General features: G+C 52.2%; 1 protein-coding gene across 14 annotated transcripts in view; it reads right to left on the bottom strand.

The window, feature by feature from the left end:
* OTOF (otoferlin) overlaps positions 1-12,496 on the bottom strand; it is a 115,989-nt gene that overhangs the window by 13,692 nt on the left and 89,801 nt on the right. For 4 of the 14 annotated variants that reach the window (XM_055712993.1, XM_055712995.1, XM_055713002.1 and 1 more), the window contains 11 exons: positions 11,906-12,095; positions 11,383-11,507; positions 10,672-10,806; positions 9,897-10,058; positions 8,360-8,479; positions 7,044-7,205; positions 6,586-6,748; positions 5,534-5,664; positions 3,968-3,997; positions 2,677-2,814; positions 2,197-2,263 (listed from right to left, as the gene is read on the bottom strand). In XM_055712993.1, coding sequence (XP_055568968.1) covers positions 2,197-2,263; positions 2,677-2,814; positions 3,968-3,997; positions 5,534-5,664; positions 6,586-6,748; positions 7,044-7,205; positions 8,360-8,479; positions 9,897-10,058; positions 10,672-10,806; positions 11,383-11,507; positions 11,906-12,095 — 1,423 coding nt within the window. The remainder of the gene's footprint in view (positions 1-2,196; positions 2,264-2,676; positions 2,815-3,967; positions 3,998-5,533; positions 5,665-6,585; positions 6,749-7,043; positions 7,206-8,359; positions 8,480-9,896; positions 10,059-10,671; positions 10,807-11,382; positions 11,508-11,905; positions 12,096-12,496) is intronic. The other 10 variants (XM_055712999.1, XM_055713000.1, XM_055713004.1 and 7 more) reach the window with 5 other exon arrangements.

Raw genomic sequence — 12,496 nt, 5'->3', positions numbered from 1 at the left:
AGGCATTTGGAGGACTACAAAACATGGACAGAGTGGTAGGCTCTGGGTAGCTTCAACAGCAGTCAGAAAACCTGATCCTGCCTACAGCATCTCCTTTTCTTCCATCCACTGGAGGCTTTTCCTGCTGTATGCAGCCTGTAGAAAAAAACCCCAGCCGAGGTATTGCAGAAGGGACAGTTCATGATGCTCAGCACCAGAGTACAAGCTGCTGCACTGAAAGAGGTGTTGCTCATGACCAGCTGCAACGACAGGTTGTTTGGGTCTCTGTTCAGAGCAACTGCCAGGCATGGACTTCAACTACATTGGGAACAGGCTGCCCGGAAAGGCACAGGACCACAGCATCACAGAGTGGTTGGGCTGGGCAGGGACTCCTGGGACCACCCAGCCCACCCCCTGCTCAAGCAGGCTCTCCTACAGCAGCTGCGCAGGATCATGTCCAGGTGGGCTCTGGACGTCCCCAGAGAAGGAGACTGCGCAGCCTCTCTGGGCAGCCTGTCCCCGAGCTCCGGCACCCTCAAGGGAAAGAAGTTTTTCCTGCTCTCCCCACGGAGCTCCCCGTGCTGCAGTTTGTGCCCGTTGCCCCTTGTCCTGTCGCTGGGCACCGCTGACAAGAGCCCGGCCCCGGCCCCCTGACACTGGCCCTTAAGGTACCTGTGTGCATCGCTCAGGTCCCCTCTCAGCCTTCTCCTGCCCAGGCTGAACAGCCCCAGCTCCCGCAGCCTTTCCTCACCAGGGAGATGCTCCAGTCCCTCATCATGGTGGGATGTTCAAAGAAAACTTCTCCCACCCCTCTACAATCCCCCTCCCTCACTGCCTCTGCCAGCTTTCATAACTGCTGGGCAATGCAGATGGGGACAGACAGGTGATGAAGACTTATTGCGGAAGAGGAAAAGGAGGAAGGAATAGGAGTGTCAAGGGGAAATGGATCCTTCTGAGAAGACAGAAAGAAAACATTGTGGGGGGACGAAAGACACTCTCAGCAGCCCTGTCATGACAGCAAGGTTAGGGAGAAGCTACTTAGAGCTGTCTCCAAGCTTAGAAAGATCTGGAGTCATCTTTCTCATCATACCAAGACTAGTCTTCCAAAAGAAACTAGGTTCTGTATTTTTCTCAGCTGATGGATTTTGCATTGTCCAGGCATGACAGCAATGTGCTGTCATGGGGACATGGAACATATGGAGAACAGAGGTGAAAGTCCTCAGGGAAACCTGTCTAAGCCCCGCTGGTGGGACTGGCAAGGAGCCTCTAGGCTGCATATGGACAAAGTCACCCTTGACCAACATGTCCCAACTCACCGGTATTCTTGGCCCACATCACTTGTGGTACAAAATCCATCTTGCCCAACTTTAGATATCTGCAACACCCCATCTGAGCTACAGACACCTGACTTCTGTCAGAGAAAAATGCATTTAGGGCACAATTCATCTTATCGTAACAGTGTTGAAAGTAGGTCAGAGAACTTGCCCTAAAAATGCCTATTTTTCTTCAGTGCCTGTGGTAGAACAGCAGGCCAGGAGACCTCTACATGCAGGTAAAAGCAGTCAGATTAGATAAATCCCAGACCTTTTATCTGGTTCAATCCTCCTTTGTAAAACTGGAGCAAAATTAAAAAAATAATAATTTAAAGTCTCTTGCAAAATGAGGATGGAAAACCCTATGAAGGTGATCTACAAGTTTCTGTTACTTGTGTGCTCAATGGACTTCAAGCACACAGTCCTGCACGGCCAAAGCGACAGGACTTTTAATGACATACTGACTTGTGATTGCACAAGAATGTCATAGAATCATAGAACATCTCAAGTTGGAAGGGACACATCAGGATCATCGAGTCCAACTCCCTGCTCCTCACAGGACTACCTAAAACCCAACCATGATGTCCTCTGACAATAACACAGATCCTGGTCAGTAGTCTGCATTACTTGCATGTGGTCTTCCTGCCAGCAGAGATGGGTCAGAGGCTGCCAGAATACCATGCTCTGGTTTGAGGTCAGCTGGCATTAGCGTGTTAACCCAATGCAGCCCACACCAGGCCTGCATTCACAGAAATTTTTTCTGCATGGGGATATACAACATGCTGCGAGCACCCGGTTTGGCAGGACAGCAGCAGCAGGCTCTGAAAGGGATGCCCAAGCACTGAAAATTGTCCTGGTCCCACCTTTCTCTGCCATGCTCCCTTCCCGTTCGCATCCTGCTTACCCTCTGCAATGTCCACTTCCTCCTTCTCCTCCGCTTCTGCTGCAGCTGCTTCCTGCTGCCGGAGTTGCTGGGGGAGAAACAAAGGGAAGAGGAGGGGGGTGTTGTGCTGAGGTCTCTGCTCACTGGAAATGCCTAACTCAGGGTGACAGCTCTCTCTTCCCATCTCAGCTGCGAGCGAGGTTCTGGCAGTGCTGGAGAAATCAAAGTTGCTCAGCGCAGCCTACAGCACTGATGCTGTTAAATACCTGTATCCCAGTACAAACCAGCCACAAAGTCCACCTGGAGTGTACTCAAGGAAGAGGAATCCTGCTTGGTTCTTCCAGGTAAAGAAAAAAACTTTTGCCAACAGTCAGGCAAGGTTAGCACAGAAAGCAGCACAGCCCCAAGCCTTTGGAAGTAGCTGGAAATAGATGAGACCTCACAGGCAGGAAACATTTTCCTTTTCCCTACTACATCATCCCTCCTCTGCTCTGCACCCACCTCCTTCATCGTCTCAATTGAAGCAAAATACTTGGACCACCAGTCCAGCATACTCTCGTCCACCTCCTCCTCTTCTAGTCCCTCATCTTCTCCTCCTTTCTTCTTCTTTTTCTTTTTCTCCTTCTCTTCCTCAGACTGCTGGGACAAAGGAAGCAAAGACAGAGAAGAAGAGAGAGCAGATGAAAGTCAAATGTCTCTTCAAGCACAAAGGTGGTGGGTGAAGCGTCCAAGAAAGCAGAACCCTCCAGAGTGGGTGGCCTCATTAGCACTGTCCCCCTTTTACAGCCAGACATTGAGGCACAGAGCAGCAAAGCAAGATCACAGAACGGGTTAGGTTGGAAGGGACCTTAAAGACCATGCAGCTCCCACACCCCCTGCCACGGGCAGGGACCCCTTCCACCAGCCCAGGCTGCCCCCAGCCCCGTCCAGCCTGGCCTTGAGCCCTGCCAGGGATGGGGCACCCACAGCTGCTCTGGGCAGCCTGGGCCAGCGCCTCGCCGCCCTCACAGGGAAGAATTTCTGCCTCATCTCTCATCTCCATCTCCCCTCTCTCATGTAAAGCCATTCCCCCGTGTGCCATCGCCACCTGCCCTTGCCCAAAGCCCCTCCCCAGCTTTCTTGCCGGCCCCTTTAGGCACTGGCAGGTGCTCTAAGGTCTCCCCGCAGCCTTCTCCTCCCCAGGCTGAGCCACCCCAGCTCTCCCAGCCTGTCCCCACAGCAGAGCTGCTCCAGCCCCTGAGCATCTCCCTGGCCTCCTCTGGCCCCACTCCAGCAGGTCCATGTTCTTATTTGGGGGCCCCAGAGCCGAACACCCAAGGCTCTAGAGAGATGCAGCATCAGAGTCCTGAGACATCTCCTTTCCATCATCCCTTTCATCCACGCATTTCCCAGGCTACAGCACCTGGATTGTACTTGGTAACAGTCCTCCCTCTTCCCAGTGAAGTACCCTGGGTCTTCTTCTTGGTACAATAAAGTCATTTGCAATTGATATCTGGTTGTGGTGGGAATAATCTGCATCTCGCCCACGGGGTGCTGTCTGTTCTGCTCCTCCTGGGACAGCTGGGCTGAAAAGTGCTGGCCCAGAAGAGCTTCCCAGTCTGCAGGAACCAGGCCATTGCCATATCTGCTGGTGAGACAGCACTGTTCTGTCTCTGCTTCAGGATGATGGGGAGTAGGACCCTGCCTATCTTGGGGTTGGTGAGGATGCACGTTCCATTGAAAACCACACAAAAGGGTGGGATAGGGAGTGGAGGGGTTAGGAGCAGGGATGAAGAGCAGATCCATCACTTACCACATCCACCTTCACCACTGCATCGGAGTTCTGTCACCCGGGGCGGAAGGGAACAGGGAGAGGGAGAGCAGGTTAGCAGCGCAGCCTCGGCCGAGTACAAATGCACACTGGCACATGCATGTGTTAGAAGTCACAGAAAGCTCCCCAGCGATGAAGGAACCAAACACCTTGAATGAAGAGCCCTGGCTGGGAAAGCTCTGACACACCAAACCCATCTCCATGGGGGATATGTCTCTCTGACATATCCCCCATGAACCACAGTCCCAGACAGCGAGGGACTGGGTCTGGAAAGATACTTTGACCTTCAGCATGGATAACATCTCTCTGCTCTCTTGGAGCTCTTCTTGTCTACCTAGGACAGTCTGAAACCTACTGGGGTTGATTTCAAGAAGCATGTGGATGCTGGGGCATTCCAGACGTATGAACACGTATCCTGTAGCTCCCGCAGAATGAAGCTGTGTGAGCAGATGTACATGATACAGCCCATACCAGGAACTCTACGTATAGGTCCATATGTGAAAGCACCTTGTTAGGGTGTGTATGTATCTGTCCACGAGTGCTTGTGAGGCTTTGTATGTGCCGTAGCCTTTCTGTTAATGCGCACATGCGAGGGGCCATGCATATCTGGAGCCTACAACATGCCTGTAGGCACATGTATGCACATGTGCTGCTTGTCTGGGGGTTGTGTGCGCACATTGCTGCAGAGGGCCTCCTGCAAAAAGAAATCTGTTTCTTTTTTGTGGAAGCTCTGGAGCAGAAGGGTATGAGGAGGAGCTGAAATTCCTGTTCTGGGCAAGAAAATGGGCGCAGGCACATTCAGTGTGTGAACAAAGCCCATTGCCTCCGGGACACATTGCCTGCCCAGTGCATACAGTGCCAAGTTTTCAGGGCCAGCACAACCAGTCTAAAGAGCTTTGGCTGCCTCAGACTGACTCTGTGTGCCTGGATCAGCTCCATGCTATGCACATCTGCCATGTCCCGTACAGCTCAGACTTGCTGTACAGCGGCTGTGCAGCGACACAGCACTAACCAGCCATCTGGGCTGCTAGATGGGCATTTCAGAGAGGTGAACAGGCATTTCAAAGAGCTGACGTAGCCATCTGAATATCTCAAATCTATTGTAAAAAGGAAAAAGTACTGGGGAAATGTGTGTGACCCTGGCTGCTTGCAGGGACTGCATAGCGTGCAGTGCTTCCAAAGGGCAGGATCGCTGCAGCTATGCAGATGGGGAACCTCTGATGGGTCACTTGTGTCTGCATTGGTCACAGACAGGGATAGGGTTGTGCTAATTCCCATATGACTGTTTTTGAAGGAAAATGTAAAGCTGTCTAATTTGCATAGCCCAGGACAGTCCTTGTCTGGGCAGCAAGCACCAGCTAATTTCAGCCAGGACAGAAAGAGGCCAGTTTGTAGCACTGACAATGACCCAAGGCCCTTCATTTCAGGCATCAGCCCATCTCCATGTTCAGCAGGACAAGGCAGCCTCTGTCTGGGTGGAAGCCCTCAGAGACTGGCAATTCAGCAAGGAAAGAGATGCTAAAGCGATGCAGACATATGGATACTCACAGCATCCAGCTTCACCATCGTCTCCATCTTCTTGATGGGAACTTCAGGTTCCATATTGACAACAATCTCCCCTGTGGGGCGAGAGCGATGGGCCCTGTTGGTCATTGCCAGGTAGCCATTGAGGTGCTTAGCTGGACAGAGGACAGAGAAAGAGAAAGAACAAGAGAGAAGGATCGTGTAAAGGAGAAACTGAGAGCTCAGGTGAGATCCTACAGGGTTCATGCAGGAGCAAGATGTGACCACCTTGTTCAGAGAAAAGCGACAGTGGAAATGAGCACAGACCCTTATGGAATGGTTAAAAACCCCTTCCATAGCAAAGGAAAGCAGATGATGAGAAAAGATTGGGGTTTTTCACCTGCAGAAGAGGCAGAGAAGGTGATTGCCCTGGAAATATCAGCTGGCACAAACACAACCACAGGTCCAGACCTCTGGCTGGAACCAGGGATGGCCCTTGGCAATCCCCCCACAGATCTCCTGTCCCTGCCCAGCCAAGAGTGCCTCCACTTCCACCAAGGACTGGGAGGAGCTGAGTAATTTCAGTGGTTCATCAAGCTCTCAGCTGCTGTGTTGGGTGCAGGACAAGTGGGTTTGTGATGTTGTTTTCTGTGGGTGTGGATAGATGGGGTAGTGGTTGGGACTGAGAGGGTGGCCTCAGTATGTAGCTTTCTAGTCTTTACTCAGATAGTAGCAGCAGCAGGCACCAAGCATGGCAAATTCAATTCCCAGTCTTGAGGAACATTTGGGGAGTCTAGACAGTCATGAAGCCACAGAGATGTCAGAGGTGAAACAGTCTTTCTTGTCTTACAGGTATCTGGGGGAGCATGGGGTTATCACAGTGAGACCCACAGACCATAAAAAAGCCAAAGGGGAATCATGGCCTCACACCTTGTAGCTTCTCACCCCCTTGGCCCAAGCCCACAAGCATGGTTTGCTTAACCAACAAGCAGGCAATATCCCATAATCCTTACAACCCTCTCCCCATCTCCTCCTCCATGCGCAATACCCCACCAATGACCCACACCAGCCAGGTCCCCATGGCCCAAGCCTGGTACCTGTCATATTCCATTGCTGGGCTTTCTTATCTGGTGGGTGGTAGATGAACTTTCGGAGGGAGCTGACAGCGTGGGACCCCACCAGGGTGTAACGCCCAAAAGCCCGGCAGTCCACCACCCGGATGTTGAGTGGTGGGTGGAGCAGCTCATTTTCTGGGAGGTCCTGGGAAGCAAAGTGTGCTGGTTATCAAGGGCTGGGTGTGGGCTGTGGAATATCTGCTCGGGTGGTTGGAAAGCCCAGTAGGGACTAAAACAGGGATCATGCTGGAGGAAGAGGTCTAGAGCAGCTCCAGTAAAGCATGGCTTGGGAATCCTCAGGGAAAGACCATCACTAACTGGGATGGTGCACACGTCCTCCATTGCTGTGGGGAAACTGAAACAGGGGGCTAGAGGCCATGGTTTGGGCTCCAGAAAAACGGGTTTCAGCTGAGGGCTCAGAGGGAAGAGGAAACACTCACCACTTCAAACCACTTGACCAAAGTGCTGAAGTTGGGGTTTTTCTTGTAGTTCTGGATAAGGGATGACTGGACCCCCTTCCCAGCACACTCAATGTCCACACGGGGCCGGTCCACCTGGGCCAGGTTCACTCTCTTTAGATCTCTGAGCCCCCAAAACAAGATCTAGGGCAGGAGGAGGAGAAGGAAGAACATAAATATGAGAGGGACTGCTCCTGGCTGGAGCCAGGCTGGAATCAAAGGAGTTGGTTCACTGTATCTTCCAGGAGCAAGGAACCTACTGCAAGTGTCATTGCCTGGGCAGTAGTGGATCCCTGAGGCATCTTCTCTTCCTCCACATGACTCAGGGCTGTAGCACAATCTCTTTCTGCCACCCCACACCTGATCTACAGCAGCTTAAGATCTCCAGCCTGCTGCCTTTGACACTCCCTTTTCTGCCTTTGCAGCCTTTTTCTGCCATGCGACTCCATAGAGCAGGACTAGACCAGCTTGGTCCATCCACAGTGGCTCTTGATTCAGCACCAGCATTGTTTTGTCAAAACGGTATCAGTATCACTGGGGAAACTTCCCTCTCCCTTCCTGAGAGAACAGACTTCCACCTATTATAGGGTGGAAGTCTATAGGGTAAATAGATCGAAATTTACCCTAAACTGAAATTTTTCCACCTCCTGATTTTCTGTGGGTGCGTTAACCTTGCCTGTCAGAGGAATAAAATTTGTTTGACTAGATGCAAACGTGTGGAAGATCAGGAGCTAGGACCCCTTTAGAGACCTTGAGATGTGGTCAGCAGCATCTCACCTGAGCAGAGACACCTACAGCCATGGGTGAATTGTGCACTGAACATTGCTGACTGTATTGCCTGGATCACCAGCTTCTACCAAGTCAACCAAGGGAGAGAGACCCGGATGGGATGTATCACCCTTTAGATATCTACAGGTACATGAGAGGCACCCCATCCTTGATGCCTGAGATTGGTGGGATGCAGCCTACCTGATCTATGTGACAGCTTTGGGTGGAAATTACATAGGTCTCTCTAAGGCGCCCTGCACTACATCTCAGCCCAAGTGCCATCTACTTGCTACAGTGCTCACATTTAAGATGGCAAGGAGTGATCCAGTGTCCTGTTCTTTTAGGGCTGCTGCAGCCCTGCTCCCTGTGTAGCCAGTACAGGCAGATCCTTCCAGTGCAGACACCTGGTCTTAGTGCCCAGCTAGCCATCCAAGCCTCAGAGATCCCTCCTGGCCTTCAAACACCCATGGACAGCCTCTCCTGCCCCATGCAACACTGAACATTGACATCTGGTGCTCCAAGGCAGTTACCTCCACTCTGTATTTACTCAGCACTGGCCGAATCCCCAGTGGTACTGGCAGGATGGGGCCCCGGTCCATGTCTGTGGGGCCGTCAATTGGGGGCAGGTCTGACTTTCCCCCAGGACCAATCTGGAAGAGATGCAGTGTGGATTAGGGTCTGTTCCTTTGAGCCGGTGCTCAGCTGCTGGGAAGCAATTTTTTGTCAGTCTCGGCTGTAACTGGCACACCCTGGCCTCATGCACTGTGTCTGTGGTGTCTCAGAGGGTGCAGGAACAACAAGGGCTGCTGAGCACCCAGCTGACTGTACGGTGCAGATACTTTGGGAAAAGGCACACACGTGAGCAGAAGGTGCTGGGCAGAGCTGTGCTGCTGCACAGGAAAGACCCAGCAGCAAAGCAAACTTCTCAGCCCACCAACGTACCCCAGCCCCAGGGCTGTCCCTTTTCTTCCTGCAGGGAGTTGCATCTGCCTGGGCTGAGTGCGCAGAGATGCAGAAATGGCCTGAGAGCTCAGCCCAGGAGCAGGTTTCAGGTCCCATTTCAAACCCAGGGTATGAAGGAGAGCAAATATCCCATGTAAGCTTTTTCCTAGAGAAACCACCCCATTGCAAGGAAAGCTGGAGGAAGAAAGGGTTTGGATGAGCACCTGCCCTGGCAGACAAAGGAGATGGGAAAAGCACCTTGGGGAGTGGGACAGCAGGTTCAGCAGCTGCCTGCAAGGCTGCCCTGATCTCGCCACTACCATAGGGCACCTGAGGACATTGCAGACAGACAGGCATGTAAAGCAAAGTCTCCTTTGAAATAAAGGAGGACTCAGAGGTGGAGGGAGCACATGGTCCCCAAGGGTCCACCTCCCCAGGCACTGCCTGCTCCCGGCAAGCACAGATGCCAGCCTTGGGACCACTGCTCCTGGCTGGTGCCCAGCTACATTAGAGACGTCTGCGGCAGGTTGGCCCTTGCACACCCAAACCCACCAGCACAGTGCTGAGTTTGCTGGGGACTCTCTTTTTTCAGCTGGGACATCTCACACTCCCTGCACACCAGGAGACCACTGAGACACATCCATACAAACACAAATTTCAGTGTATGGGAAAGGAGGCACAAAAGCAGGAGAGTTTCTCTCTGCTACCTCCTCACAGACCAAAAGGCTAAAATTTCACCGTATTCCTGAGATGATGCTATGAATTCACACCCTTTTTTCCTGAGACCTTCAAATTGGCACCTCCAAGAACTCAAGAACTTCCATTGGCATCGCCCATATCCTGGTGATGATAGAGTCTGGGCTAACATAATGATTTAGGCAGGGTGTCCTGTTCAGCAGGGTGCCTGGGACTCATGACACATCCTGACCAGTGTAACTGGGCAGGAGCTTCCTTCTCACTGGGTTAGCAGCTGTGCTAAACCCTTCTAGTCTTTCTAGGATGTATGTGCTACCTGCTATTTGCAGCAGCTAAGATACATAAGCATGGGTTAAGCCTTGCTGCTTTGCAAACCTCCAACCCATCCTTTCCCTCCCTCGGTCTGAGGTGGCTTTGGCCAGCTGGTACCTGGAGCAGCTCGAAGGCAGCCAGCAGGTCACCTGCTGTGGAATTGCCCCGGTAGATCTGGTAGTACTCCAGCTGCGGGGGGAAGCGCGGGGGACAGTAGTGCTCATCTGACATCTTCACCACCGGTTTGGCAAAGGTGCGGCCCATGAAGTCAGCTCTGCCCTGGACAGGCAAAGAGAACATTTGGGTTTGCTTACCCAACGTGAGCCCCACATCGTGATCAGAACAGGACCAGCCCACTGGGCCTGAGACACCAAAGCTCAGTGACAGCTTTCACTCCTGGCTTCTTCAAATAAGGATGCCCCATCCCTGGCAGTGTTCCAGACCAGGTTGGATCAGGCTTGTAGCAACCTGGTCTAGTGAAAGGTGTCCCTGCCCATGCCAGAGGGGTTGGAACTAGATGATCTTCAAGGTCGCTTCCCATCCAAACCATTCTATGAGTCTATGAAATAAGGTGAAGGAGGTGGCCCTGGGCTAGGACAGCAAGGAGGCAAGGGCTGAGCAGCTTTTTTAAAGGGAAAGACTCAAGTAACATCTTCTTGCCTCCAGACTCACAAAAGCTCTTGCTTAACTCTCCAAAAATAAGATATTGAGTCTGAGACCTAATGAGCAGCAGAGGCCACTCATGCCATGGGAGATGTCGGGGGGACCATCTTCCAAGGGTCAGGAGAAAAGCTGCTTCTCACATCCTCTGTACTATCCACCTTGCCTCCAACTCAGGAGTCATCACAGCATCTAAATTATAAACATTTTCCTTTGCTGGCATTCATCTTACCACTGTGTCCTGGTCATAGATCTCAATGACAATTATGGGAGGGTCATCTCGCATCTCATGAACTTCTCCATACAGCTCCACGTTGTCAAAGACCAGCAGCTGGTCCCAGGTCGGGCAAAGGGTCTCATTGAGAACCTGGAAGAATGGGAGAGAGACCTACTGCTCCAGACAGGAGCAAAGGCCCTGTGCAAGGGCAGAAGACCAGGCGCTGGTCTCAGCTGCCTGGCAGCACTAATGGGCTGCTGCACACATTTCTGGACCAGTGAGGCATAGGGTATCTCCCAAGGACTCCTCTGGAAAAAAAAAACCAACCACCAAACCCAACAGCTGGCAATCAGACAGAAATTACTCCCAGCATCCACCAAGCTTGCTAAAACTTGGCAGTCCTCAGCCTAGGAAGGGAAAGACACAAAAAACATTTCAACCTGCTCCAGTTTCCCCTAACCAGGCAGGTGAATCGCAGCCACTGGGATGCGGGGTAGCCATGTGTTGGTGCGGGGGGAACATGTCATGAAGGTGCTCCTAGGGAAGGGGCTCCTGGAGACAGTCAAGCCCCAATGCCACAGCTGTCTTCCCACCACAGGACCCCATGATCAACCTAATCCTTGATTCACTAGCAGTCACAAGACCTGTGGCAGGGGAGCAGGATGGAGAGCTGATGGGACACACAATGCCAGAGCCCAGCCCACCAGGTCAGAGGATGGTCTTTACCTCGGTGCATTGGCTTTGGGAGATGAAGAAGACTCGTGCAAAGGGGTCTGAAAGGCCACTGCTGTCGGCTGCAAATAAACTCCTGGCTTGGTACATGTGGGCTCGCAGCTGGAAAACCTGCTTCTCTGCAAGAGAGAGGGGAAGTGAGATCACTTGATATGCAACCTTGGAGCTCAGCCGTGGGGCTCAGCTTGCAGAGCGAGGTCTCAGGGGCATGCTTTTGCTCAGGGCCAGCACTGATGAAGGGTATAGACTCAAAGCATGAGTCCAAAATGGATAGGGACCTCCTTAGCATCCTGCTCACTGTGTGTGGAATGACAGCCACGAACAGGTTAGGGAAGAGAGTGCACAATTCCTACACCCCTGCTCCCCATGGGACCAGTGGGTAACCTCAGACTGGGACAACTGGAATTATTTTTCCCTTAGCTCCTGAAAGCCCTTGGTGCAAGTAGTGCCCAGCCAGGCTCCCTCCTGCCCTCTCCATGCCTTGTTCCCAGACCTGCTGGAGGCAGGTAGTTCTTACTGGTGTAAAGGAGGCTGATGGGTGGGAAGGATGGCAGGTTTTGGCCTCTGGCAGTCTTCTTCTCCTCAAAGCCACAGGGCAGGCCACTCAAGAAGTCTTTGCGCTGTTTGCTGAGGCCCAGCCACAAGTATATCTCCATCTTGGCCTGAACTGTCCAGCCAGCAGGTCCAAACCCCCTCTTCCCAGGTAGCTGGGTAGAAAGGACAGAAGAGTTTACATGGATATAGGGAAGGCCTCAGAGATTTACAGACCACCTCTGCAGCATTCAGCTCCTTTGGTGCATTGCTCTTACCACTGCCCCTTAAAACCAGGGACCCAGCCCTCATCATTTTGAATTGTGACACTACTCTGGTCATGCATTATCTTCTTCCCACCATGCTGGTTTCCTCTTTCTAAGCCAGCATCGCCTTTTGTGGCCAACTGGATCAAACATCTCTCTCCTTCCCAGACATTTCTCACTTACCAACTGGGTAAAACTAGTGTTTTACATCTCCTAGAAGCAGACTTCCATCCCTACTGGTACAGTATGGGTCTGTTCTGCCTAGTATTCAAGCCCCAGTAAAACTGGATACACAGCACACTCATCTTCAT

Source organism: Falco cherrug, chromosome 6 (assembly GCF_023634085.1).
Source record: "Falco cherrug isolate bFalChe1 chromosome 6, bFalChe1.pri, whole genome shotgun sequence".
NCBI classification, from domain to species: Eukaryota; Metazoa; Chordata; class Aves; order Falconiformes; family Falconidae; genus Falco; species Falco cherrug.
Note: the sequence above shows the minus strand (reverse complement) of the source record. Positions and strands in the feature narration are given on the sequence as shown.